This window comes from Podarcis raffonei, chromosome 8, assembly GCF_027172205.1.
Source record: "Podarcis raffonei isolate rPodRaf1 chromosome 8, rPodRaf1.pri, whole genome shotgun sequence".
Classification (NCBI taxonomy): Eukaryota; Metazoa; Chordata; class Lepidosauria; order Squamata; family Lacertidae; genus Podarcis; species Podarcis raffonei.
Window position 1 is genome coordinate 3,376,523 of NC_070609.1, and position 27,584 is coordinate 3,404,106.

Genomic DNA, 27,584 nt, shown 5'->3' on the forward strand with positions numbered 1-27,584 from the left:
TTCCCTTTTTTCAAACTTTTATTCAAGTAATTTCTTTCTCATGGGGGGAAAACAATATTGCCTCTGTCCTGTGCTACAGGAAAACACAATTCACACCAGATTATTGCGTAGATGACAGCAATTCCCATGGCTCTAAAGTCTTTCAAAAAGCTTGCGGCTGCACGTCATTCCCAACCTGCCATTTAATAATATTAATTTCACCTGCAAATCTGTGTAGTGACAAGACTTCCTTTCACTTTCCGCTCAGTCATGTTCTGAGTAGAGATGCGAATCAAACACCTGCCTCAGGTCTTGTGCTTCCAGAGAGGAAGAGCGGTTGGTTGAGGAGCAAGCGAAGGAAAAGACTGCACTGAAGAAGGGAGAAAAAATCCTAGGTTGTGGTTGCTGAAGAGGAGAATGCAGAGAGGGCAGGAAAGACACCAAAGCAGGATCCTACCCACAGTAGGGCGGATTGCATTTTTAAACTTCCAAAAATGAGGAGTGCTAAAAAGTTGTAACATGGCTTTCTTAGGATTATGATGTTCCGTTCCACCTAAACAGATGTGTGGAGCTGCTGTATGTCACATGTCTGTTTACATTCCACCACAGTTTGCTCGAAACAGACATGTTTTTCTTTTGTCCTGATGCTGAAGAAACGCCTGTAAATATGCTTACATATGCCTCTGTCCACCACTTCCATTGTGAAGAGTTATTCACTCCACTGATTAGAACGTGCTCAGTCTCTAAAGGTTTCTGAGGCTTGAGTCGCTGATTGATACTGTTCTGAGAACCGGACTTCGCCCGGCTGCCGGCCGGTGGCTGGAGCCAGCTGGGGGCCTGCCAAATGCCCCCGTCTCCCCGGACAGGCTTGGGAACTCCAAATGTATTTTGGTTTAATTAATACTATTTAGTGTTGCTTGGACTCCTGCCAACCTAGCAGTTCAAAAGCACGTCAAAGTGCAAGTAGATAAATAGGTACCGCTCCGGCGGGAGGGTAAAGGGCGTTTCCGTGCACTGCTCTGGTTCGCCAGAAGCAGCTTAGTCATGCTGGCCACATGACCCGGAAGCTGTACGCCGGCTCCCTCGGCCAATAAAGCGAGATGAGTGCACAACCCCAGAGTTGGTCACAACTGGACCTAATGGTCAGGGGCCCCTTTACCTTTTTTATTTTTATTTTTTTAAAGATATTTATTAAAGTTTTCAATTTTTATACAAACAAAAAGAAAAAAGCAAAAAAAATATTAAAAACACATAAATTTCACAACTTATTTTTCAATGACATATTTCCCTGACCTCCTCATGCCCCCCCTTCTTGTATCTCCAGTTCGAATTATTTGTTCAGCAAATCCTTATCTCAAAGCATTACAGCTAAAAATAACACCTTATTTTTTTATCCAACATTTTAGGTTATTATAACCTTAAATTTTTACTTGTAAAAAACCGTTTTTTTTCATATTCCTTTATACCATTACAGCTAGAAACCACTTAATTTCAATCCAACATCATTCAACATTCCTTAATTTTACAATATTTCTGTAAATAGTCTTTAATTTTTTCCCAATCTTCTTCTGCCGACTCTTCTCCCTGGTCGCGGATTCTGCCAGTCATTTCTGCCAATCCCATACAGTCAATCAACTTCATCTGCCATTCTTCCAAAGTGGGTAAATCTTGCGTCTTCCAATACTTCGCAATAAGTATTCTTGCTGCTGCTGTAGCATACATAAAGAAAGTTCTATCCTTTTTTAACACCAACTGGCCGACCATGCCCAAGAGAAAAACCTCTGGTTTCTTCAAGAAGGTATATTTAAATACCTTTTTCAATTCGTTATAAATCATTTCCCAGAAAGCCTTAATCTTAGGGCACGTCCACCAAAGGTGAAAAAATGTACCTTCATTTTCTTTACATTTCCAACATTTATTATCGGGCAAATGGTAAATTTTTGCAAGCTTGACTGGGGTCATGTACCACCTGTATATCATTTTCATAATATTTTCTCTTAAGGCATTGCATGCCGTAAATTTCATCCCAGTGGTCCACAACTGTTCCCAGTCAGCAAACATAATGTTATGTCCAACATCTTGTGCCCATTTAATCATAGCAGATTTAACCGTCTCATCCTGGGTGTTCCATTTCAACAGCAAGTTATACATTTTTGACAAAATCTTAGTATTGGATTCTAACAGTTCTGTTTCCAATTTAGATTTTTCCACCTGGAAGCCAACTTTCTTCCCTTTACCTTTTTTAGTGTTGCTTGGTAAGCAGATTGTGTGAAGAATTGCATAGCAATCATCAAAAATGATTTCCAAGTACTTGCAGTTACCTTATATATTAATTTTCTATTATTATTATTATTATTATGGTTATTTTCAGAAGGTAAAATTTAAATTCTTTGCTTTTCCTAAAGCAGTTTATGTGCTTCCTTCATCCAGCGTAGACTAACCAGCCTAAATGTTGTCCAGTCACAGAAATCACAGCAGATTTGAATTCCTCACACCCCACAGCATAATTTTAAGACCCCTCACTGGAGAGATTTGCAAAATAAAGCTGCGCCCCTTATAATGGCTTGCCCTGCTACCCACAGAAGAAGAGTTTGGATTTGATATCCCGCTTTATCACTACCCGAAGGAGTCTCAAAGCGGCTAACATTCTCCTTTCCCTTCCTCCCCCACAACAAACACTCTGTGAGGTGAGTGGGGCTGAGAGACTTCAAAGAAGTGTGACTGGCCCAAGGTCACCCAGCAGCCGCATGTGGAGGAGCGGGGAAGCGAACCCGGTTCACCAGAATACGAGTCCACCGCTCTTAACCACTACACCACACTGGCTCAGCTGCCTTGGTGACCTTCCTGAGCTCAAATCCAAAAGAGAAGTTGCTACTTTTCATAACAGGAGAACCTAATGGGGTGAGCCAATGAAAATGAGGGCTATCAATGACGATGGTGTCTGTGCTATGCCTTCCCAGCTGGAGGCAGCAACTTTTCTGAATTCCAGTTGCTGGAAGCCACAGGAAGGGAGAAAGTGCTGTCGTGCTCGGAGGGTATCTTGCAGGATTCCCTCTGGGGCAAGAAGAGGGTGCTGGAATAGATGGGCCGTTGGCCTAATCCCCTGGCGTGATCTTCTGGTGTTCTTGCTGCTTCTGGGACTCGTGGGGGAGATGTCTCTGGTGGCTTCCTCTTCTTCCTGCGTTGAAAGCTGGTTGTCACAAGGCAAAGGCCCCAGACGCCATCTAGACCAGGAAGGGAACAGGGAGGTCACCAAGGACCTGCTAGTGCCAGGCTTCAGGGCCGTGCAGTTCTTTGATCAGCCAAATCCCGTCCACGACTTTCCCATTCTGAAAAGCAAAGAGAGAGAGTGTGTGTCTTTGGGGTTAGCGTCCCTCCAGGAAAAGCTGTACAGTGGTACCTCGGGTTACATATGCTTCAGGTTACACACTCCGCTAACCCAGAAATAGTGCTTCAGGTTAAGAACTTTGCTTCAGGATGAGAACAGAAATCACGCGGCGGTGGCGCGGCGGCAGCAGCGGGAGGCCCCATTAGCTAAAGTGGTGCTTCAGGTTTAGAACAGACCTCCAGAACAAATTAAGTACTTAACCCGAGGTACCACTGTACAACCTGGCTGCAGTTTGCACACCTGGTTCAAATATAGGGCTTTTATTACTGCTGCTGCTGCTGCTGCTGCTGCTGCTATGTTTATGTACCACCTTTTCTTCCGAGGAGCTCAAGGCAATGCACATGGTTCTCCTCCTCTCCATTTCATCCTCACAAACCTGTGAGGTAGGTTAGGATAAGAGACAGTGACTGGCTCAAGGTCACCTAATGAGCTTTGTGGCTGAGTGGGGATTCGAACCCTGGTCTCCCAGGTCATAAAGGTAAAGGGACCCCTGACCGTTAGGTCCAGTCGTGGCCGACTCTGGGGTTGTGGCGCTCATCTCGCTTTATTGGCCGAGGGAACCGGCGTACAGCTTCCGGGTCACGTGGCCAGCATGACTAAGCCGCTTCTGGCGAACCAGAGCAGCGCACGGAAACGCCGTTTACCTTCCCGCCGGAGTGGTACCTATTTATCTACTTGCACTTTGACGTGCTTTCGAATTGCTAGGTTGGCAGGAGCTGGGACCGAGCAACGGGAGCTCACGTGTCGTGGGGATTCGAACTGCCAACCTTCTGATCTGCAAGTCCTAGGCTCTGTGGTTTAACCCACAGCGCCACCCGCATCCTCCCAGGTCATAGTCAGTCCATCACTATAACCATTACGCCACCCTGGCTCTCAATACGATACTGGAAACAAAGCAGGGGTCAGACACATCTGGGGGTCCCAGTTAGTAAACGTTAAACATTTCTTGAACAATTTTTTGTGTCTGGAGCAGGGGAATGGGATCAGGGGCCCCAAGGCTGCTTCTCATTGGGGATCCAGTGGGTATGAATGGTTCCTTTGCTCCGACACGAGGCTGTGGCAGGCCTGCTGCAACCCTGGATGACATCAGAGCACAGCTGAGCTACACCATTGGAAACCACTGCATTCGGTTGGAGGGTGGATGGCGGCTAATGGATTGAGGTTGAATCCTGACAAGACAGAAGGACTGTTCTTGGATGGGGCGGGCAGGTGTGGAGGACTCCCTGGTGCTGAATGGGGCAACTGTGCCCCTGAAGGACCAGGTGCGCAGCCTGGGAGTCATTTTGGAATCACGGCTGTCCATGGAGGTGCAGGTCCATTCTGTGTCCAGGGCAGCTGTCCATCACCTCCATCTCGTACGCAGGATGAGACCCTCCCTGCCCGCAGACTGTCTCGCCAGAGTGGTGCATGCTCTAGTTATCTCCCGCTTGGACTACAGCAATGCGCTCTACGTGGGGCTACCTTTGAAGGTGACCCGGAAACTGCAACTAATCCAGAATGCGGCAGCTAGACTGGTGACTGGGGGCGGCCGCCAAGACCACATAACACCAGTCCTGAAAGACCTACACTGGCTCCCAGTACGTTTCCGAGCACAATTCAAAGGGTTGGTGTCGACCTTTAAAGCCCTAAACGACCTCAGCCCAGTATACCTGAAGGAGCGTCTCCACCCCCATCATTCTACCCGGACACTGAGGTCCAGCACCGAGGGCCTTCTGGCAGTTCCCTCACTGCGAGAAGCGAAGTTACCGGGAACCAGGCACAGGGCCTTCTCGGTAGTGGCACCTGCCCTGTGGAACGCCCTCCAGCAGATGTCAACGAGAACAACAACTACCTGACATTTAGAAGACACCTGTTCTGGGAAGTTTTTAATGTGTGACATTTTAATGTACTTTTAATCTTTGTTGGAAGCCACCCAGAGTGGTTGAGGAAACCCATCCAGGTGGATGGGGTACAAATAAATTTATTATTATTATTATTATTATTATTATTATTATTATTATTATTATTCTGTGTTGCTCTTTCGCAGGACTTAAGCGCTGCCTACCTGGTCGTCCGACACTTGTTCCAGCCAAACGTGAGTCCTGTTCATGATCTGCATGTGTGTGTAGCCATAATCCTCAATCCGCACGGCACTCCATTCTCGTGGGTCGGGGACAAAGGGGTCATGTCGCTCTCTGCAGCCCTGGTGGGGTGAGGAAGGAAGAGGCTCAAAGCTTAAGGTCTTCTTCAGGCTTTGCCAACCTGGTGCCCTCCAAACGGGAGTTGCAGTCCTAAACATTTGAAGGGCACCCGGTTGGGGAGGGCTGGCCTAGCTGCACAACAGAGAACCCAGGGGTTCTCAAACATTCTCAGGCCTCCCTGATTCCATAAACTCATCCCCAGTGCCTGCTACCCTACAAATGCCTTGTTCAGAATGGCGGTTTGCATGCCCCACTAAGGAAGATAATAAATAGCACAATGCAATCCAAATCAGGAATTATTATTTGCGCATTTATTCAAAATCCAATTAAAACCGAATGGCAGATGAAGATGATGGAGTTTATGGAGCTGGCTGACCTCACCGGGAGAATCCGTGACCAGAAAGAAGAGGAATACCAAGAAGATTCCTCATCCAGGGATGAGGAAGAGGAAGACGGTACAGATTTACAACAGGGGTTTGCGGGAGGTTGCAGCTCAGAGGCAGATGAGGGGGGAAGATGGGGAATTGTGGGAGAGCCAGAGCAACACCTGGCTGGCACTTTATCACCGGAAAGGATGCCAGGCCCTCCATCTCCCAGAACCTGGCGAGCCTTAAAAGTAGGAGAACAAAGAGATCAAAGACAGAGAGCACATAGCAGCACCTGTAGAGGAGACGAAGAGAATGACAAATGGGGAAGAGATGGGGCAGAGTGGAGATTCACTTGGGACAACGCCATTATCCAAGAGGCTGGGTTCTACAGCCTCTCTGTAAAGATTGAAAAAGGAAGGACCATTAAGAAACTCTTCCTTGTCTTATACTTTCCTGGGCAGCCAGCCGGGAGCCGCTGACAGCACCCTAACACTAGGCTAGATGGGCAAAACAGTCTGATATGTTTGATTCAGAAGGACGGTGTAATTAGCTCATAAGCCACCATTTAAAATTAAGTCTGCCCACCCACCCAAATTCTCACACTTACAGCTGATCCAGTGATAATATGAACAGGGGCACAAGGGTTGGTGTATGGGGCCTCGGTGCTGCCATTGCAAACCTGAAGGAGAAAGAGAAATGAGGAGGATTATTCATTTACTGTATTATTGTTGTTGTTGTTGTTGTTGTTGTTGTTGTTGTTGTTTATATACCGCCCTACACCCGGAGGTCTCACGGTGGTTCACAGAAAAGATCACAAGATACATAATCAGAATAAAAACAACAACCCAATAACACCCCCCCCCCAGAAAAGAGCCACATTTTAAAAGGGTACAGAACAGGGGTCAGCAAACTTTTTCAGCAGGGGGCCGGTCCACTGTCCCTCAGACCTTGCGGGGGGTTGGACTATATGGGGGCGGATGAACGAATTCCTATGCCCCACAAAGAACCCAGAGATGCATTTTAAATAAAAGGACACATTCTACTCATGTAAAAACATGCTATTTCCTGGACCGTCCGCGGGCCGGATTGAGAAGCCGATTGGGCCGGATCCTGCCCCCAGGCCTTAGTTTGCCTATCCATGGTATAGGATCAGATCAAGCAAAGGCCTGGTTAAAAAGGAACGTTTTTGCCTGGTGCCTAAAGGTGTGTGATTAAGGCACCAGGCAAATTTCCCTGGGGAGAGCATTCCAGTACTTTAAATTTACTGTTTTTCCTATATATCCCACCTTTTTCTCCAAGAAGCTCCAGGTGGTGGGCCTGGTCCTTCCCCCTTCCTCATTTAATCTCCACAATGACCCTGCAAGGCGGGTTAGGCTGAGAGGCCACGACTGGACCAAGGTAACTCTGGTCTCCCAGGTCCTGCAGCCCGTATTCCTACACTGTCTCCCATCCAAGCACTAACCAGGCCTGACCCTGCTTAGCTTCCCAGATCAGATGAGATTGGGCTTGTTCAAGTAAGAAGAGCAGGACTTTTTCGCAGTGGTGAAATCCCTGCTGGCAAGTCTGTGGAATGCCAGCAGCCCCTTCAAGGCCAGTTGCCTGAGGATGGGCAGTTCCACGGAGCAGGGGACCCTTTTGCAAAAGGAGATCACGTGGCTCGGGATTGGCTGGCAAAACTCTGAGACAGGCATCCCCAAACTCCAGGTGCTTTGGGACTACAATTCCCATCATCCACGTTAGCTAGGGATGATGGGTGTTGTAGTCCCAAAACATCTGGCGGGCCAAGTTTGGGGATGCTTGCTCCGGGATGATGCTCGCTGCTCCCAGCCACTGAAGCAGGCGTGGCAGAGAGCCAGATTCTACAGATGCCAACCCAACAAGGAGATTCTGCTGTGGGGTAAGGACTCTCCCCCTTATCCCAGGTCTCGGGTGCCCTTCTCTGCTTCTGAACAGGACGCTGCCCCTTTGCCAAGCCTGGAATCACCTTGTAGTCGTAGACCGGCCATAGCCTCTCGTAGGAGTGTTCGTGGGCCCACAGCTCCAGGTCAACCCCTGGAGGGAGGAGAAGAAGAGGCTTTTGCCAAGGCAGAGAACAGCAGCTGGTGCCAAACAGACAGAGAAGCCCATGCCCCAACCTCTGCTCCCCCAAAGTCGCCTGCTCCATTGTATTTATATATTTACTATTAAATTCTTCAACATACAACATCATACAGATTAATAATGAGGTAGAGGGTATGTTTTATCTATGCGGTGGACTTGTAAATGGGGAAAAGAATATTGGGAAATGATATACAATGCATTGGGGGAAAATGTTTGAAAGTAAGGTAAAGGTAAAGGGACGCCTGACCATTAGGTCCAGTCGTGGCCGACTCTGGGGTTGCGGCACTCATCTCGCTTTATTGGCCGAGGGAGCCGGCGTACAGCTTCCGGGTCATGTGGCCAGCAGGACTAACCAGAGCAGCGCACGGAAACGCTGTTTACCTTCCCGCCAGAGCGGTACCTATTTATCTACTTGCACTTTGAGGTGCTTTCGAACTGCTAGGTTGGCAGGAGCAGGGACCGAGCAACGGGAGCTCACCCCGTCGCAGGGATTCAAACCGCCGACCTTCCGATCGGCAAGTCCTAGGCTCTGTGGTTTAACCCACAGCGCCACACGCGTCCCGCGTTTGAAAGTACCTTTCCAAAAAAGCCTTTTTGTTGGGGATAATTTAGTCAGAAATTCCCAGGTGTCAAAAAAGATTATGTATGTAAATCATACATAATCATTACGTATGCTACTACTGCAGCTCGTGTTTTGCAAGCCCCAAAAAGAAAATGAGCGAGGTCCCAAACAAGGAAGAATGGCAACTTAAATTGGTGGAATAGGCACATCTCGGAGATTTAACATATAGAAGAATATACATTTAAAGAAGACTGGAAAATGTTTACTGATTATTTGGGTGAAAGTTGTGTACATTTAAAAACACTGGTAGCATTAAGATAAGCAGTATAAATATGTTTTGATGGTATACCAATGGAATGGCTTAGTTCACGTAAAATATGCAGGGATGTAGAGTATGCAAAACGAACCATGGGAAGAGAAGAATGGAAGCCATTGATTTAAGGTTGTCTCAATGATTATCTTGAAATGTAAATTAGAAAAACTTAATAAAAACTATAAAATAATAATAATAATGATGAACTATACCACCCTAGACCAGGAGCTGGTCCTTAGCCAATACATGCAAAATAACGTTAATTCTAATCTGTGTAGAAGGCGATAAACAGTTTAAATTATAAAAACAGTTTTTATAATGTGAGGGGAGCCCTCTATTTTTCTTCTTAGCCATGTACATAATAAAGCCGCATCATTCAGTTGCAAAAGAGTATGCTTCGGGGCTTGTGCCAATTTTATTTTACCGTTTAATCGTCTCAATTTTATTTTATTGTTTGGTTGTGCCCCTTGCCCTTCTTTGTTGCACCAGTTTGTCAGAGAAGCTCCCCTCCAAGTTCTTCCAGGATCACGCTATCATGAGCCTGGCTGTACGGAGAAGAGAACTTTAAGCTATAAAGGTTAATATTGTCTCCCGTGAGAAGACAGAGGTCTGTGTCACTGCTGGAGTTCTTCGGGGCTGATTTATGCTAGCTTTGGTTTAATGTATAATAATCTCAACAGATCTGATAGCCAGAATGGAGGTGCGGGCAGGGAAGGCGGAGGAGAAGACCTACCGTATTTGTAGAACAGGTCCTCCAAGCCAAACTGCTGTGGGTCGAGGCCTCGGCGGATCTGGGAAGTTGAGGTGGGGAGAAAGGAGAGAGGCATAGAGAGAGAACAGATTAATCCATGCCAGCCCACTACCCCCATCGTTCAGCCCGGACACTGAGATCCAGCGCCGAGGGCCTTCTGCCGGTTCCCTCGCGAGAAGTAAGGTTACAGGGAACCAGGCACAGGGCCTTCTTGGTGGCGGCACCCGCCCTGTGGAACACCCTCCCACCAGATGTCAAGGAAATAAGAAATCGCTGGAACACGATTTCTGTTCTCAACCTGAAGCAAAGTTCTTAACCCGAGGTACTATTTCTGGGTTAGCGGAGTCTGTAACCTGAAGTGTATGTAACCTGAAGCGTATGTAACCCGAGATACCACTGTATGTATGTTTTTTGCGGGGGGGGAGTGAGTGGGGACCCTGTTGCAACAGTTCCTTGAATAAAGACCAGGCTTACTAGCTGCTTTGCTACTCAACATACTCTGGTTGGCCTCTGTTATTTTCTCCCACCGATAGGTAACCCACTTAAGGACTCTATACAGGCCCTGGAATACCCCATAAGGGAGCAGTTTTTTCCCTATAACACTGTGGAACTCCCTGCCACAGGAGGCAGCAATGGCCACCAACCTTGACAGCTTTAAAAGAGGGATAAGACAAATTCATGGAGGAGAAAGCTTTCAGTGGCTGCTACCACAATGGCTATGGTCCGTTCTCCACAATCTGAGGCAGCAACGCTTCTGAACGCCTGTTTCTGGAAACCCCAGGAGGGGACAGTCGCTCTTGTGTTCACGTTCTACTCGCTGGTTTCCCACAGGCATTCCCCTATGGGAACTAGATGGGCTACTGGCCTGATCCAGTAAGCTCTTCCCAGGTTCTTAGGGATTATTGTATAATAATTGCTTGATTATTGTAACTTGCTCTACACGGGGCTGCCCTTGAAGCTGGCCCAAAAACTCCAGCGGGTGCAGAATGCCGCGGTGAGGCTCCTTATGGGGTCCTGGCCGCGGGATCACATTCATCCAGTGCTTTACCAGCTGCACTGGCTCCCGGTGGAGTACAGGGTCAGGTTTAAGGTGCTGGTTTTGACCTTTAAAGCCCCAGGACCCTCGTACCTACAGGACCGCCTCTCCTGGTATGCCCTGTGGAGAACCTTAAGGTCCACAAATGACAACACTTTGGAGGTCCCAGGTCGCAAGGTGGTTAGATTGGTCTCAACTAGGGCCAGGGCCTTTTCAGTACTGGCCCCGACTTGGTGGAACGCTCTATCACAAGAGACTAGGGCCCTGCGGGACTTGACATCTTTCCGCAGGGCCTGAAAGATGGAGCTGTTCTGCCTGGCCTTTGGTTTGGACTCAGTCTGACCCTTATGTTTCCCTCCCCTTATGGTCTTGATTTATCAGCTACTTTTAAAATGAGGCTGCATTTTAAATTGCATTTTAACCTGTATTTTAAATTGGGTTTTTTTCTTTTTCTTTCCCCACTATTATGTTTTTACTGGGATTTTATTGGTGTTAGCTGCCCTGAGCCCAGCTCTGGCTGGGGAGGGCGGGGTATAAATAAAAATTATTATTATTATTATTACTACTAGTAGAATACATCCCCACCTCAGTTCTGCAGAAGACAGGATGTGGTACTGAGCCCTCAAATTTCTAGCCCTCACGGTGGCAAAGATATGCTTGGCAGTGTGGGAACTAATGCCTAGTAAAATCTTAGGAGCGTAAGGGGCTTCCTTCCTTCCACAGCCTCCTGCCTTTTGCTGGTATCTGGGTCAAATGGAATTAGTTGTGCCAAGCATGAAAAGCCCTTTCTCTACACTGTATGCTCTGTGAATCGGTACAGCCTGTGGGACATGGCATAAACCCCCCTGTTTAAGGAGGATATTGACAAGCTGGAAGGTTTGCAGAGGAGGGCGACCAGGATGATCAAGGGTCTGGAAACCAAACCAGGAACGGTTTAAGGAGCTGGGTATGTTTAGCCTCGGAAAGAGGAGACCAACTCCTCAAAAGATTCCATCAATGGTGTCTCCAAAAAAATTTGCACATCACAGACAGGCGAACTAATGCCAGTGTACTGGAAGAAGCAAAGATCACCAGTATTGAAGCAATGATTTTTCAACATCAACTTCGTTGGACTGGTCACGTTGTGTGAATGCCTGATTATCATCTTCCAAAACAACTACTCTATTCCAAACTTAAAAATGGAAAGCGTAATGCTTGTGGTCAACAAAAGAGGTTTAAAGACTGTCTCAAGGCAAATCTAAATAAATGTAGTATAAACACTGACAACTGGGAAACACTGGCCTGCGAGCGCTCCAGTTGGAGAACAGCCTTTACCAAAGTGTCCTGGGCTTGGAAGACACTCGAACTCAGGACGCAAGGGAGAAACGTGCCAAGAGGAAGGCACACTTGGCAAATCCACACCATGATCAACTCCTGCCCGTAAACCAAGGTCCCCACTGTGGAAGGACGTGTGGGTCCAGAATTGGCCTCCACAGCCACTTATGGACTCACTGTTAAGGCTGTGTTTATAGAGGACAATCTTAGTCGGCTACAAGGGATCGCCAAAGAATAAGATCTGAAGGGCTGTCACAAGGAAGAGGGAGTCAGCTTGTTTTCTGCTGCTCCAGAGGGTAGGACTCGAACCAACGGATTCAAATGGCAAGCAAGAAGATTCGCATTAAACATTAGGAAGAACTTCCTGGCGGTGAGAGATGTTTGACAGTGGAAAGGAGTCCCTCAGAAGGTGGAAAGGACTCTCCTTGGTTGGTGAGTGTTAGCAGAAGTTGCGTAGCCATCTGCCAGGGACTGGATGACCCTTGGTGTCCATTCTACATCTACGATTCTATGGTTCCTTCCTCTCACTTACAATGCTCTCGTACAGCGTACAGTCATCCTGGTCGTTGTTGGAGCAGTACATGGGCCTGTGCCCCATGGTAATGATCCAGGGACGTTCCTTGCGCCGTTCAGGCTGGTTCGCCTCCTGCCGGAGAGGTAAAGGTAGCCGTCAGCAGTGAGTGGGGGACGCCAACCCTCCCAGAGGCAAGCTGCCACTTTCCCCCTTCCCACCTCACCCCTCCAAAAAAACCGCTCCTCACCTGCAGGTCCTTCTCCAGCCACTGAAATTGCTCTGCCACGAGCTGCTCTCCATATTTCAAGAAGAAGTAGACCTCGGTGGAGAAGGAAATTATGTGGGCAGGTCCAATGTCCCAGCTGCGGGAAAAGATGAGCAGTCAGGGGACCGCAGGGGAAGAGCGACAGGCCTCACTCTGTAAGGAATGACTGGGAGCAGCCGCCGAGACCCCATAACACCGGTCCTGAAAGACCTACATTGGCTCCCAGGATGTTTCCAAGCACAATTCAAAGTGTTGGTGCTGACCTTGAAAGCCCTAAATGGCCTCAAAGGCCCAGTATACCTGAAGGAGCGTCTGCACCCTCATTGTTCAGCCTAGACACTGAGGTCCAGCTCTGAGGGCCTTCTGGCGGTTCCCTCACTGCGAGAAGTGAGGTTACAGTGAACCAGGCACAGGGCCTTCTCGGTGGTGGCGCCCGCCCTGTGGAACGCCCTCCCATCAGATGTCAAGGAAATAAACAACTACAGTGGAACCTTGGGTTGCGAACATAATCCGTGACGGAGGCACGTCTGCAACCAGCAGCGTTCGTAACATGCAGCGCCACGTCTGCGCACGCGCATGATGCGATTTGGTCTTCTGCGCATGCGCAAGCGGCGAAACCCAGAAGTAACCCTTTCCGGTACTTCCGGGTTTCCCATGGTCCGCAACCTGAAAATGCGTAACCCGAAGCATCTGTAACCTGAGGTACCACTGTATTTGACTTTTAGAAGACATCTGAAGGCAGCCCTGCTTAGGGAAGTTTTTAATGTTTGATGTTTTATCGTGTTTTTAATATTCTGTTGGGAGCTGCCCAGAGTGGCTGGGGAAACCCAGCCAGATGGGCGGGGTATAAATAATAAACTATTATTTATTTATTTATTTATTTATTTATTATTAATTATTATTAATATTATTATTATTATTATTATTATTATTATTATTATTATGAGTGTCACACTGCAAGATGGCAAGGCCCAGCCCTAGAATCATAGCTGTCAACTTACAGATTTGAAAATAAGGGACCAGCAGCCTTGAAAATAAGGGATCAGCAGCCAAAATAAGGGATCAACAATTACTTTGATGAAATACATATTTTGTCGCGTGCAAATGGCTTTAGATACCTATTAGGTCCATAAATTACCATATAGCATATATTCAACACAACCTTTGTTGTTGACAAAGGACAGCTGGACATAGAAAGGGCCCCATTACCTTCAGTAGCTTATTTAAGGGACATCCATCAATCAGGGACAGCAGCGGGACATGGCGCTGGGATAAGGGACTGTCCCGCCAAATAAGGGATGCATGACAGCTATGCCTAGAATGCACCAGGCTGGGCTGCTCACAGCCCCCTCTCCTCTACGCTCCTGTGCACCCAGCTTGGCTTGTGTTAAAACCAGCCCATTGCTCTGGGGAGACGCTCCAAATTCTTCCAGCTGATTTACCCAGCATCGAGTCATTGACCCGAAGCAATGGATCCAAGTTACAGGAAGGGAGATTCCATCTGAACATCAGGAAGAACTTTCTGTGAGTAAGAACAGTTTGAGAGGGGAATGGACTCCCTTGAAAGCTGCTAGACTCTCCTTCCATGGAGGTTTTAAAGCAGAGGTTGAATGACCCTCTGTCATCGATGCTTGAGGTGAGATTCCTGCATTGCAGGGGGCTGGACTGGATGACCCCAGGGGTCCCTTCCTACAATTCTAGGATTGAGAAGCTGTGTGGTTCTCAAACTTTTTTGGGTCCCTGCCCCTGCAGTTCCATAAACTCATCCCCAGTGCCCTCTACTCTATGAAAAGCACCGTTCAGAATAGCGCTTTGCAGGACCCACTAAGGAAGATAGTGACACAATAAAATTCAAGCCAGGAACAATTAATTGCCCGTTTAATCAAAATCCAATTAAAACCATTTAGTTTAATTAATTCACCCAACAGGTGAACTTGGTCCCGTGATACCAGCTTTTCAGAGTCTGAGAGTCGTTTACACCTTCAGCAAACACCCCCCCTTAGGGCCCCCTGGGGAATACCACCTCTTCTGCAGAGGGCACTGCCACTCACATTGTGAACCCCTGAGCTCTCCTGGGCATGGCCAGTGATGCCCTCAAGGTAACAGTGGTGGCTTCTGCAATAGGCCCTTTTTTTCAGGAAGCTTGCATTTTACGGCCTTTGTCCAGTATATCTGAAGGAGCGTCTCCAACTCCATCGTTCTGCCCGGACACTGAGGTCCAGCGCCGAGGGCCTTCTGGGTGTTCCCTTGCTGTGAGAAGCCAAGTTACAGGGAACCAGGCAGAGGGCCTTCTCGGTAGTGGCGCCCGCCCTGTGGAATGCCCTCCCACCAGATGTCAAAGAGAACAACAACTACCAGACTTTTAGAAGACATCTGAAGGCAGCCCTGTTTCGGGAAGCTTTTAATGTTTGATGTATTATAGTATTTTAAAATTCTTTTGGAAGCCGCCCAGAGTGGCTGGGGAAGCCCAGCCAGATGGGCGGGGTATAAATAATAAATTATTATTATTATTATTATTATTATTATTATTATTATTATTATGACGCAAATCAGCATAAAGGCACACATTACCCAGATGGCTCTAGTGACAAGCCACCTCTTCAGCATTTTGCAAGATGGCCACAAACGAGCAGGAAATCCGGCCGCTTGGCCTGGGCTGGATGACACCCACCTGTACCAGAGGCTCTCTGTGTCACCGGGCATGTTGAAGCGGAAACGGTAGTTGGAGAAGTTGCTGAAAGAGGAAGCGAGGGAGAAAGTCACAGGGGGAGAGGGACGTCGCAGCCCCTGCCCGTCATTGTGAAGTTTATATGTAATAGTAATAAATTTATTTATACCCCCCCCCAATCTGTCAGCATGTAACTTCTGTGCTCAGGGATCTGTGCTGGTAGCCGATTTGATACTGGGCCAAATTCAGGATGTTGCTATTTGTACATAGAGCCCTGGACAACTTGGTACCATTTTACCTGTGAGATCGCTTTGATCAGTGGAATTGGCACCATTACTGGTGCCACATAATAGTGGCATTTGTCTGCCTTGGAAGACAGTGGAGGAGTGCATCTTTGGGGGTGAGGTCAAGCTGTTGGGACAGTTGCATCTGAGACCAATATGGGAGAGACATGTTTTGCTGCAGCCGGGGCAGATGAAGGTGTCTGCAGATGCACCATGGCTTTTCTTCTCTTTGCCCTCCTCCCAGCGGTCATTCCTCTTCTGGTCACTGCTGTTGGATGCACAACCTGACCGTCTGTCTCCAGGCACAGTGGTCGCCTACAAGGGATTCCCACACAGCGGGATTGACGCTGCCAGCCTTTGTGTCATGTTGGCAGACACGCTCGTACCTACGGGACTGCCTCTCCCGGTATGCCCCACGGAGAGCCTCAAGGTCCATAAACAGCAACACCCTAGAGGTCCCGGGCCCTAAGGAAGTCAAATTAGCCTCAACCAGAGCCAGGGCCTTTTCAACACTGGCCCTGGCCTGGTGGAACGCTCTGTCTCATGAGACCAGGGCCCTGCAGGATCTGATTTCTTTTCGCAGGGCCTGTAAGACAGAGTTGTTCCGCCTGGCCTTTGGCTTGGAATCAACTTGATCCCCTCTTTCCTTTCTCCTTCTGTGATGGAACTCCTGTTTGGGGACTTCCCTGGCTTTTTTCTGGCCCACGTAGGACCAGTCTGGATAGTTGGCCTTGGTGAAGACTTGACGTTTTCATCCCCAAAATGTTTTTGATTTGAGTTGTTACTGAAATGAGGCTGCATTTTAATGTTGTACTTTAATCTAGTTTTTAAGTTGTATTTTAATCAATTGTTTTTATACCTGGTGTTAGCCACCCTGAGCCCGGTCTTGGCTGGGGAGGGTGGGGTATGAATAAAATTATTTATTATTATTATTATTTTCTTTGTAGCTCAAAGTTGGTCTGATGCCGTGAGCCAACTCCCCAAAGAGTACATCCTTGGGGCTCCTGCCATCTTCGATTCTGTGGACATGGCCAAGCCAGCGTAGACGTCACTGAGGCAGGAGTGCAAACAGGCTTGCTGGGAATATGGGCTTAGGGGAGCACATCTTTGTTTGAAACTCTGTCCTGCCATGTGATGCCCAAAATCTTCCTGATGCACGTGTTCCACACCTGTAAGAACTCAATCTTTGAAACGCCCTGCCTACTGACATCCGGGATGGGCCTTCAATGTACTCTTTTCAGCGCCTGCTAAAACCAGTTTATTCTCAGCCGGTTGCTACTCACTATTTTTCTTCGTGATTCCCAGGGCAAGTCATGTACGGCACCAAGCCGGCCACAGGCTCAATCTTCCTCATGAAGGCATCTCCAACGTAGGAATTGCTCTGCAAGACAGGGAAAAGCAAGCTTGGGGTGAGGGGAAGGGTCTGGCTCCCCAAATCTCAGGCAGAGCCACCCAAAAGGATTCTACCCCAACGCTCCACACCCCTGTATGTTTCCATGAAGTTTCCGGCGTGTCACAACAGTCCAGTCTAGACGGAACTGAGGTCTGATGTTGACACGCCAACGTAAGCCTCGTCATGCAAAACAGGGAAGCCAAATGCAAGCTGAAAGAACTTGTGCAAATCTGCTTCACGTGGAGTTGCCTTGGCAGAGGATTTTGACTTCTCATAAGCTCAGAGGAGCACACAGACTTTGGCATCAGCCAGGCTGATGTGGTTACTCCACAGGCACCAGCCTGAGGGCAGCTGAGGGCAGCCATTCCAGCAGTGAGAAGCAGGAATCGCTCTATCAGCTCTGTGGGGGCAGGCCAGCTCTGCCCTTATACAACAACTGCTTAAGAATCGATGGCTGGGTTTTGTTTTTTCCTCTTCCCTCCCCATCCCTTTTCCCTTGCATGCCATATTTGTTAGGATTTTTATCTATCTGAGCTGCTCCAGCAAGTGGTACTATGATTTGCATACTTGGGAGACTTGGGGAAGTTTGCAGCTTTCCCAGAGCATTTTACCAACAATATTATTATTACTTTCATTATTATTGTAAGCCTGTGTATAGGGACTGTCTGGCTTCGGTGGTATGTAAGCCACGCCAAACCTCTCCATTCTGAAGGAAATCAGCCCTGAGTGCTCACTGGAAGGACAGATCCTGAAGCTGAGGCTCCAAGACTTTGGCCACCTCGTGAGAAGAGAAGACTCCCTGGAGAAGACCTTGATGTTGGGAAAGATGGAGGGCACAAGGAGAAGGGGACGACAGAGGACGAGATGGTGGGACAGTGTTCTCGAAGCTACCAGCATGAGTCTGACCAAACTGCGGGAGGCAGTGGAAGACAGAAGTGCCTGGCGTGCTCTGGTCCAGGGGGTCACGAAGAGGCAGATACGACTCAACGACTAAACGACAACAACAAAGCCACGCTGGGAGCCTTTTTGACCAGGATTCAACTGCTCTAAGTAAATAACATTTTTTTAACCACCCATTTCCAATCCCAAAGTTAGCAAGTCCTCTTTAGCTGTGATTCCTGCATTGCAAGGGAGGGGGGGTGAACTAGATGGCGCTTTGGATCCCTCCCAATTCTACAGTTACGTAGTTCTTACCGTGTCCAAGTCGTAGGCGAAATCCCCTGTGGAAGGAAACCAGATTGGAGTCAAACAGGGTAAGGGCTATTTGCAGGGGACAAAAGGGGACTTCTTTATTTTTAAGAAGTACGAATGCTGGTCCTCTCCTCCAAATCAGGAAGCCCCCTGGGCTTCGCATCCGCCCCCCCCCAAGATAAATCCTCAGACAGGACTAGGGACATTGCATTCTCCGATCGTACCTACGTGCAGCACCACATCAAACAAGCCCATCTCGGCCTCCTGCTGCAGTCGAGGCAGGGACTGGGGGTTCTCCAGGCCCATGTCCCCAAAGATGGCGAAGCGGGGGCTCCAGTTGGTGCCGTTCAGCAAGGCCCAGAAACCGTAGGACCTGCTCCAGCCCTGCTCACTTCCACAGCGGTAGGCTGCAAAGGAGGACAGAAGAGATCAGCTCAGAAGCTCCCAGGATAATTTTCCAGGTGGGATATACAGTCTGTGAAGGAATGGGTTTCTGTGCAGTCAGTCTGAAACAGGACCCAAAATCCCCATTTTCCTTCTCCAAGAGAGCATTTCTAAAATGCATTAACTTGAGCTCTTGAGCCAATGTATAAACAGAAACCCAGCTGTATAAGCAAGTGCTCAAAACCCTTTCCTTTATCAGTTCGTGACGGCAATGGATGGCCTTGCCAGTTCCGAGTGGAGAAGATGACACATCTGGGTCTTATCTTACATCCTGACCACAATGACGCACAGACCTTGCCAGGTCTGACAAGAGACCCGGGAACGGCGCTAGGAGTGCTCTTAGAGTTGGTGACCTTCTTTCTTGCCCCAAGATAAGAGTATAGGAACAGGAACAGGAACAACCTTTTATGGTCAAGAGTACCGGAACAGGAACAACTGTTTATGGTCATGGATGTCAACTTACGTGTATAAGCTGACGTGGCTGGATTCCTGGGGAAGAGGGGAGAGGGTGCCTGGAGGATATATATACTGCATGAAATTTCTCATTTCTTTGGACTTGCTGTGGACTGGCCATGCAAGTGCCTTCTGCTATCCGGAGAGCAGAATAAACTCTTTCTCTGAATCAACCTCGGTGTCATTTGACTTCCTTTCTCCCTCCCGGGAGCAACGCAGACCCCACCAGTCGGCAAAGTCTAATAAGGCTACAGCTGCGCTTGAATCCTCATTCATTTCCTGCCCCCAAACGAAATGTGCCCATTGGTGATGTGGGAGACAGCAGCACTCCCTCCCCACCCCACCTGCAAACAACCCGAGTTGACCTTGGACACCCTTTTCCAACCTGGTGCCCTGGGTTGATGGGAGTCGTACTTCAGAACATCTGCACCGGGTTGACAAAGGCTGGCCCAATGATGGACTTTTGGGAGCTAGGTGACCTGACCGGAAGAGTCTGCGACCAGAAGGAGGAGGAGCACCAAGAGGAATGGAAGAAATTTAAAGACTATTTAGCTAAATACGTTAAGATAACTTGAATAGAAATATTTGTGAGTAACAGATTGGCCTAGGATTTAATTCTATCAAATGCATAACATTATGGATAGAAGTCAAAATGAGAAGAAAGAAAGATGTTAATTGAACAAGTAAATCTTATATGAAAATAGTGTTGGAAAACTGCTACAATGAGCTATATGGAAACTCAGCTAGGGGGATTTGAGGAAGTCACCCAACAATGATAACAAAAGTGGGATTATAACAGTTACGATAAATGTTTATTTGTCTGTTTGTTTTTTGATATTGTAATGTTTTTCTTGTTTGTTGTTATGTTTGTTATAATTTTGGAAAATCAATAAAAAAAAAATGGGGGGGGGGAGACATAGGCTGGCCCAGGATATCTCCGTACCCAATGCTGGGCATCCAGATGGCTCTCACTTTCTAAGCAGTTTCGAAATACTTTTCAGGCCTCCGCCCCCTCGGTTCCACAAACTCACCCCTGGCAACCCCTACCCTGTCGTTCTTGGCATTTGTCTGTCTGGAGAGACAATGGAGTGCGCCTCAGGGGGTGAAGTCAAACTGCTGCACTACCAGCACCGAAGTGACCTCCCCAAGACGCAAGCCTGGGCAGTGTGTCTGGAGGTCCTGGGCTGCCCAGGCAACTAGATGTGGTCCAAAGGAAAGCAGAACAAGAGAACCGGCAATGACTTGACTGCAGGAATTGCTGGAAGGAGGCGTACAAGGCACCATCCAACCATCTTAGGGACTCCAATCCAGATTCATGTAAGGTTTGCTCCTTAAGGTAAAGGTAAAGGGACCCCTGACCATTAGGTCCAGTCGTGGCCGACTCTGGGGTTGCGGCGCTCATCTCGCTTTACTGGCCGAGGGAGCCGGCGTACAGCTTCTGGGTCATGTGGCCAGCAGGACTAAGCCGCTTCTGGCGAACCAGAGCAGCGCACGGAAACGCCGTTTACCTTCCCACTGGAGTGGTACCTATTTATCTACTTGCACTTTGATGTGCTTTTGAACTGCTAGGTGGGCAGGAGCAGGGACCGAGCAACGGGAGCTCACCCCACCGTGGGGATTCGAACCGCCGCCCTTCTGATCAGCAAGTCCTAGGCTCAGTGGTTTAACCCACAGTGCCACCTGCATCCCATAGCATTATGTTAGGTAAAGGTAAAGGGACCCCTGACCATTAGGTCCAGTTGCAGCCGACTCTGGGGTTGCGGCACTCATCTCGCTTTACTGGCCGAGGGAGCCAGTGTACAGCTTCCGGGTCGTGTGGCCAGCATGACTTAAGCCGCTTCTGGCACACCAGAGCAGCGCACGGAAACGCCGTTTACCTTCCCGCCGGAGCGGTACCTATTTATCTACTTGCACTTTGATGTGCTTTCGAACTGCTAGGTTGGCAGGAGCAGGGACCGAGCAACGGGAGCTCACCCCATCGCGGGGATTTGAACCGCCGCCCTTCTGATCGGCAAGTCCTAGGCTCTGTGGTTTAACCCACAGCGCTACCTGGTTTGCTCCTTAGCAGGGCTTTTTTCCAGCCAGAACTCACTAGAACTCAGTTCCGGCACATTTCAGGTGGGTGCCATTGCTGTTCTAAGAGAACAGGGGAGGCATTTGTGGTGAGTTCCGGTACCTTTTTTTTCTTGAAAAACAGCACTGCTCTAGCTTTTTCTTCTCCCGAAGATGTTCTGCAAGGCAGCAGAGACTTGGGGTCCTTCTCCTAGCCTTTAAACAGAGGACTGCCCTTTCCAAAGCAAGTCACACGGTCACCCTAAGCTGGAGAAGGTCCATGTCCACTTCTGCCTTATTCACAACCACCCTGTGAGGCAGGTGAGGCATAAAGTCCCCCCTGGAGCTTTGTCACAAAAGCAGAGATTTGAACTCAGATCTCCTTTTCCTACTGCTCCACTGCACTGACCATCTCTCGCAATAACACCGAGAGCCTAATTTATTTACTCTCAGATTATGTATGCATGCTCAGAGTAGTCTTTGTAGTTAAAAGAATTTCTTTTGATCTAACTTTGTCCCCACGTGGGGTTTGTTGAAATGCTCAGAAGAATCTGATTGGTTCTTACGAACACTCTGTAAAAGTTCTTTTGTGAATAAAACGACCTGGGCCGAGGGGTGGAGAGACGCAGAGATTATTATACGCACCCTTCCCAGAGTCTTGCTGGTTCAAGCCTCTGCGTGTATTCTTATTAATCAGAGTTCAATCCTTCCTTTACTTTGGGAACGCCTCACATAAAGCCCTGAACAACTTGGCACCATTTTACCTGTGAGATCGCTTTGAACGGTGGAATTGGCACCATTACTGGTGCCGCATAATAGTGGCATTTGTCTGTCTTGGAAGACAGTGGGGGACACCACTGAGGCCTAATCCCTGCCTCCGCCATGGCTCTTTCTGGGACCAGACCCTGCTTGCTAGAGACTTCTGCAGCTCAGTCAACAGAGAGGTGGCTAGGGTCGAGGCTCGTCGGGTCTCTGGCGCCACTCACCAAACATCTCCAGAACGCCGGCATGCCTTACCATAGCGCTGTCCCGGCACAAGACCCTGGAGAGTGACCCTGTGGATGAACATGGTGTGCCTGAGCTTCCCGCCATCCACGAACCGCGTGGCGTCTCCTCTGGCCGAGTGAGTGAAGGCCTCTCCCGGATCGGGGCCAAACTCCACGATGGATTCTGCTGGGCCAAAGGTGGTCCAGGTGACCATCATGGTGCTGGGGTCTCCTGCGGGAAGGGACAGGGCAGCTGTGTTAAGAACATCAGAACTAGATGCCTTTTCCAAAGAAGGAAACAGGATCTGAGCACAAGAACCCTTTCCCACGCCCGGTGCTTGCAGCAACAGGGTCACCACTGCCAGTGAAGGCAGAGCATAGCTAACTGACTAACAACCATCGAAAACCCTCTTCTCCATGATAAGCTACAGCACAGGAAGTTACAAAGGCACCTGACGCAGACCCCAGCCACTCCAGCCCTGAATTACCTTATGTGTAAATATCCTTGAGATGGTGGTTGAGAAAGTGATTAATAAATCAAAAGTTGCTATTGTTATTATCTGATGAAGTGTGCATGCACACGAAAGCTCATACCAATAACAAACTTAGTTGGTCTCTAAGGTGCTACTAGGGACACGGGTGGCGCGGTGGATTAAACCACAGAGCCTAGGACTTGCTGATCAGAAGGTTGGCAGTTCGAATCCCCGTAACGGGGTGAGCTCCCGTTGCTTGGTCCCTGGTTCTAGTTTGTGAACATTTATTTGTTTTATACAGAGAGAATTAAACAATAAAATTACCAATAAAAACAGTTTAAAACAACTAGTAACTAGACCTCTTCAAAAGAAATTAAAACCCCACCCTCTCACTATATATAATGGTCTGGTGACTTCTGTTTCAGTGTATCTGAGGAAGTTTGCATGCACATGAAAGCCCATACCAATAAGTGTGCATGCACATGAAAGCTCATAACAATAACAAACTTAGCTGGTCTCTAAAGTGCTACTGGAAAGATTTTGTTTGTTTGTTTTAGCTTATTTTATGTTTGCAAGTTCTTTTAAATTGTTTATAATATTGTTTTCAATGCTGTGACCTGTCCTGGGACGTTGGGTAATAAATATATTAATCCTCCATCATCATCAAACAGGTAGAGACTAAAGACGTGCAAAGCCCCCTTAGCCGTAAAACTCACCTGGATAGGACAGGTGCACCTGCTCAGGCTGGGTGTAGCTGAACCCTTCGCACTGCAGGTGAGGGAGCCACAGGCACAGGAAGCCAAACAGCCTCCCCAGTCGACTCATGCTGCACACCCCGACCAAGATCTCCTCTCCGCTGAAATCCTTCAGAAGTGAACTCAGACCAGCTGCAAACCCTGGCAGGGTCGCTGCAAGCCGGTCTGCTAAGTCACAGGGCTATTATAATGTCCTCCGTTGCAAACTGCTGATGCGGCTTTGCACTCAGGAACCCGAGGCTGGGGGAGGAAGAAGTTCAGAGAGAGTCCAGGATTATTGCAGGGCAGCCGAGGCCAGCGGACAACAAGAGCCAGATGAGTCGCAAAGACAAAACGCAGGTGCCCAGCAGTGGGGGCTGATCCTTAGAAGAAAGGGACACTTTATGGTAGCTCTACTGGCTGTGGAAGGGACACGGGTGGCGCTGTGGATTAAACCACAGAGCCTAGGACTTGCTGATCAGAAGGTCGGCGGTTCGAATCCCCGTGACGGGGTGAGCTCCCGTTGCTCAGTCCCTGCTCCTGCCAACCTAGCAGTTCGAAAGCACGTCAAAGTGCAAGTAGATAAATAGGTACCGCTGTGGAGGGAAGGTAAACGGCGTTTCCGTGCGCTGCTCTGGTTCGCCAGAAGCGGCTTAGTCATGCTGGCCACATGACCCGGAAGCTGTACGCCGGCTCCCTCGGCCAGTAAAGCAAGATGAGCACCGCAGCCCCAGAGTTGGTCACGACTAACGACTAGACCTAATGGTCAGGGGTCCCTTTACTTTTACCTTTACTGTCTGTGTAATCTCATGGCGCAACAAGTCAGTGCGCCTGGCTGTTCACCAGAAGGCTGCTGGTTCGAACTCACCCAGGGACAGCTGCGGGCAGAATCCCTGTACTGCAGGGGGTTGGACTGGATGACCCTCGGGGGTCCCTTCCAACTCTACGATTCTACGAAATCTGCCTGCCCAACCCAAACAGAAAACCATTTGAAGGCTCTCTGCCATGGAATTACTGTATTTTTCGCTCTATAAGACGCACCAGACCACAAGACGCACCTAGTTTTTGGAGGAGGAAAACAAGAAAAAGAATATTCTGAATCTCAGAAGCCAGAACAGCAAGAGGGATCTGGCTTCTGGGATAGCCACTTGCTGTTCTGGCTTCTGGGATAGCTGTGCAGCCTGATGCACACACATTTCCCCTTACTTTTTAGGAGGGAAAAAGTGAGCCATAGAGCAAAAAATACGGTAATTCTCCCATGGCATCTCAGCAACAGGTAAAATGTGAACCGCTGCTCCTGAGGCAGGAACGCGACAGAAACGCCCAGCTTGAGAGGAGGGTGCCCATTATGTCTCTGTATGTAATAGGGATCCAAGACGATTGGTCAGTGCACACCGAAACACTGACTCATAAAGATAGCACAGGGCGGGGTTTTCGGTTATTAAGGGAGACTCCAAATTTAAATCAGGGGGAAGTCCAACAATTGGGAAAAGCCAATCTAGGCTGAGGGTGCCATTAAAGTGAATGCGGCGCCTAGAAAATGTTTACCAACCAGATAATGACTGGGAGGAGACCAGGTGACCCATTTCCTGTAAGTCAGATCATCACAGAATGCCTTCCTGGTTTCTCCTTGTTATCTCTCCAGCTGTGGGGGTTTTTAATTACTATTTAAGCTCTTTGGGGCAGGGACCTCTTCTAAGAGTCACGTGTTGTCTGAAGGGCTACGTTAAGGTTAATGTTGGTCCCTGGTTCCAGTTTGTGAACATTTTATTTGTTTTATATAGAGAGAATTCAATGATAAAATTATCAATAAAAACAGTTTAAAACAACTAGTAACCTTTTCAAAGAAATTAAAACCCACGAGAAACTAAAACCAGATTAAAACACGTGCCTACATTCTACATATCTCGCCTGAACAAAAATGTTTTTAGCAAGTGGTAAATAGGCAAGGGTGCAGGTGGCGCTGTGGGTTAAACCACAGAGCCTAGGACTTGCCGATCAGAAGGTCGGCGGTTCGAATCCCTGCGACAGGGTGAGCGCCCGTTGCTCAGTCCCTGCTCCTGCCAACCTAGCAGTTCAAAAGCACGTCAAAGTGCAAGTAGATAAATAGGTACCACTCCAGCGGGAAGGTAAAAGGCGTTTCCGTGCGCTGCTCTGGTTCGCCAGAAGCGGCTTAGTCCTGCTGGCCACATGACCCGGAAGCTGGACGCCGGCTCCCTGGGCCAATAAAGCGAGATGAGCGCCACAACCCCAGAGTCGGCCACGACTGGACCTAATGGTCAGGGGTCCCTTTACCTTTTAAATAGGCCAGGAGTTCCAAGTTCTGAGTTGCCACCACACTGGAAGATGGATTTCTCACAAATGTGGAACAGGTATGATGTGTCTAAACCCCAAATGAATTGCCCTCACCGCATCTTATCCCCTTATTGGACGCAGATTTGAAGGAACAGACTGAGTAAGGGATCCAAGTTTACTTATCCCTGCACCCCAAGATAGGAAACACACAATTAGGAGACTGCCACTTTCCAGGGACAGTTTTCTCTCTGGTCAAAAGCTCAAATGCAAGGTGCAATACACCGACTCAGGAATAAGGAACTGAGGATTTAATTTTATGCCCTCAAAAAGAGGATATGAGCCACCCCAGATAATATCCCCAGACCCTAATAAGATGTCCTGGCATTGTTCTGGCCCCACTTACACTTTGGGGCGCAAGACACACTCAAGTGTGCTGCCTTCGTCCCACTACAAGGAAGAAACTGGGGTGTGTGTGCACCCCAAAATAGACTTGGCCCATTGTGTATCTTAAAGGTAAAGGTAAAGGGACCCCTGAGCGTCAGGTCCAGTCGTGGCCGACTGTGGGGTTGCGGCGCTCATCTCGCTTTACTGGCCGAGGGAGCCGGCGTCCAGCTTCCGGGTCATGTGGCCAGCATGACTAAGCCGCTTCTGGCGAACCAGAGCAGCGCACGGAAACGCCGTTTACCTTCCCGCCGGAGCGGGACCTATTTATCTACTTGCACTTTGATGTGCTTTTGAACTGCTAGGTGGGCAGGAGCAGGGACCGAGCAACGGGAACTCACCCAGTTGCGGGGATTCGAACCACCGACCTTCTGATCAGCAAGTCCTAGGCTCTGTGGTTTAACCCACAGCGCCACCCGTGTCCCTTTTGTGTATCTTACATTAGCACAATTGGGGAACTAAGCTCGCCAACCCAACAAACACACACGCCATGAGATGCCCTAACACCTTTGGGCAAAACGCCAGGTATACCAAATCAGACCACTGGCCCTCAGGCGTGTCTACAGCGGCCTTCCCCAACCTGGTGCCCCCTGGACGTTTTAGCCTACAACTCCCATCCGCCCCAGACTGAGGAAGGCTGCTGTACACTGACTGGCAGCAGCAGTCCAGCATCTCAGATAGAAGGCTTTTAGAAGACATCTGAAGGCAGCCCTGTTTAGGGAAGCTTTTACTGTTTAATAGGTTATTGTATTTTAATATTCTGTTGGAAGCAGCCCAGAGTGGCTGGGGAAACCCAGCCAGATGGGCGGGGTATAAATAAATAATAATAATTATTATTATTATTATTATTATTATTATTAGGCGACCCCATGCTAAAGCCCCGAAGCCCACCGTATCCCGGGGTTAGCATGCTAAATCTGGGAGCGTACGGAGCAGAAGACATGGGATCTCCCCCAACCCCTCCTTCCCCAGGCAGCCTTGAGCCCCGGCACCTCTCCTTCCTGGAAATCAAGCCGCAAATCCGGACGGGGTGGCGTTCCTGAGCGTGTGCAGAGCGCCTGCCAGCACTGACCTGTGCCCGACGCCCCTGCGCGCTGGAGGGAGAGCAAGGGCGAGCAGCAGGTCCCGTCGATCGCAAGGAAGCCCGCAGCTGATCTCCTTCTGCTCTCTGGACTCTGGGAAAAGATCCTCCCACCCCGAAGGGAGCGCGTCGCTCTGCGCCTCCCTCCGCGCACCGGATTTCCTGGTTCTTTTCGCAGCCTTTGGCGGTCTCCATTGAGGGGCAGCCGAGAGCCAGGCGAGTTGGAAGGGATCTCCAAGCATCATCTAGTCCAACCCCCCTGCGATGCAGGAGGAGGAGCACGGCTGGCCCGGCCCGCGAGTGCCTGCGATTGGGCAGC

At 48.9% G+C, this 27,584-nt stretch overlaps 1 protein-coding gene across 4 annotated transcripts; it reads right to left on the minus strand.

Annotated features, from left to right (window-relative positions):
- ACP7 (acid phosphatase 7, tartrate resistant (putative)) lies at positions 1-27,528 on the minus strand. Of its 4 annotated transcripts, XM_053397668.1 has the most exons (16): positions 27,177-27,528; positions 23,431-23,709; positions 22,273-22,473; positions 18,531-18,713; positions 18,310-18,335; positions 17,006-17,103; positions 15,442-15,504; positions 12,753-12,867; positions 12,524-12,637; positions 9,624-9,681; positions 7,900-7,967; positions 6,523-6,594; positions 5,412-5,549; positions 2,797-3,308; positions 2,217-2,551; positions 1-1,138 (listed from the first exon to the last, which is right to left on the minus strand). In XM_053397668.1, exons 2-14 carry the CDS (start codon positions 23,537-23,539, stop codon positions 3,243-3,245), a joined length of 1,311 nt encoding a protein of 436 aa, XP_053253643.1. In that variant the 5' UTR covers positions 23,540-23,709; positions 27,177-27,528; the 3' UTR covers positions 1-1,138; positions 2,217-2,551; positions 2,797-3,242. The 4 variants fall into 4 exon arrangements, with proteins under 4 accessions (XP_053253643.1, XP_053253642.1, XP_053253641.1 ...); XM_053397667.1 differs by having other exon boundaries at positions 2,217-3,308; positions 27,257-27,528; XM_053397666.1 differs by having other exon boundaries at positions 2,217-3,308.
- Positions 27,529-27,584: the final 56 nt, after the last annotated feature.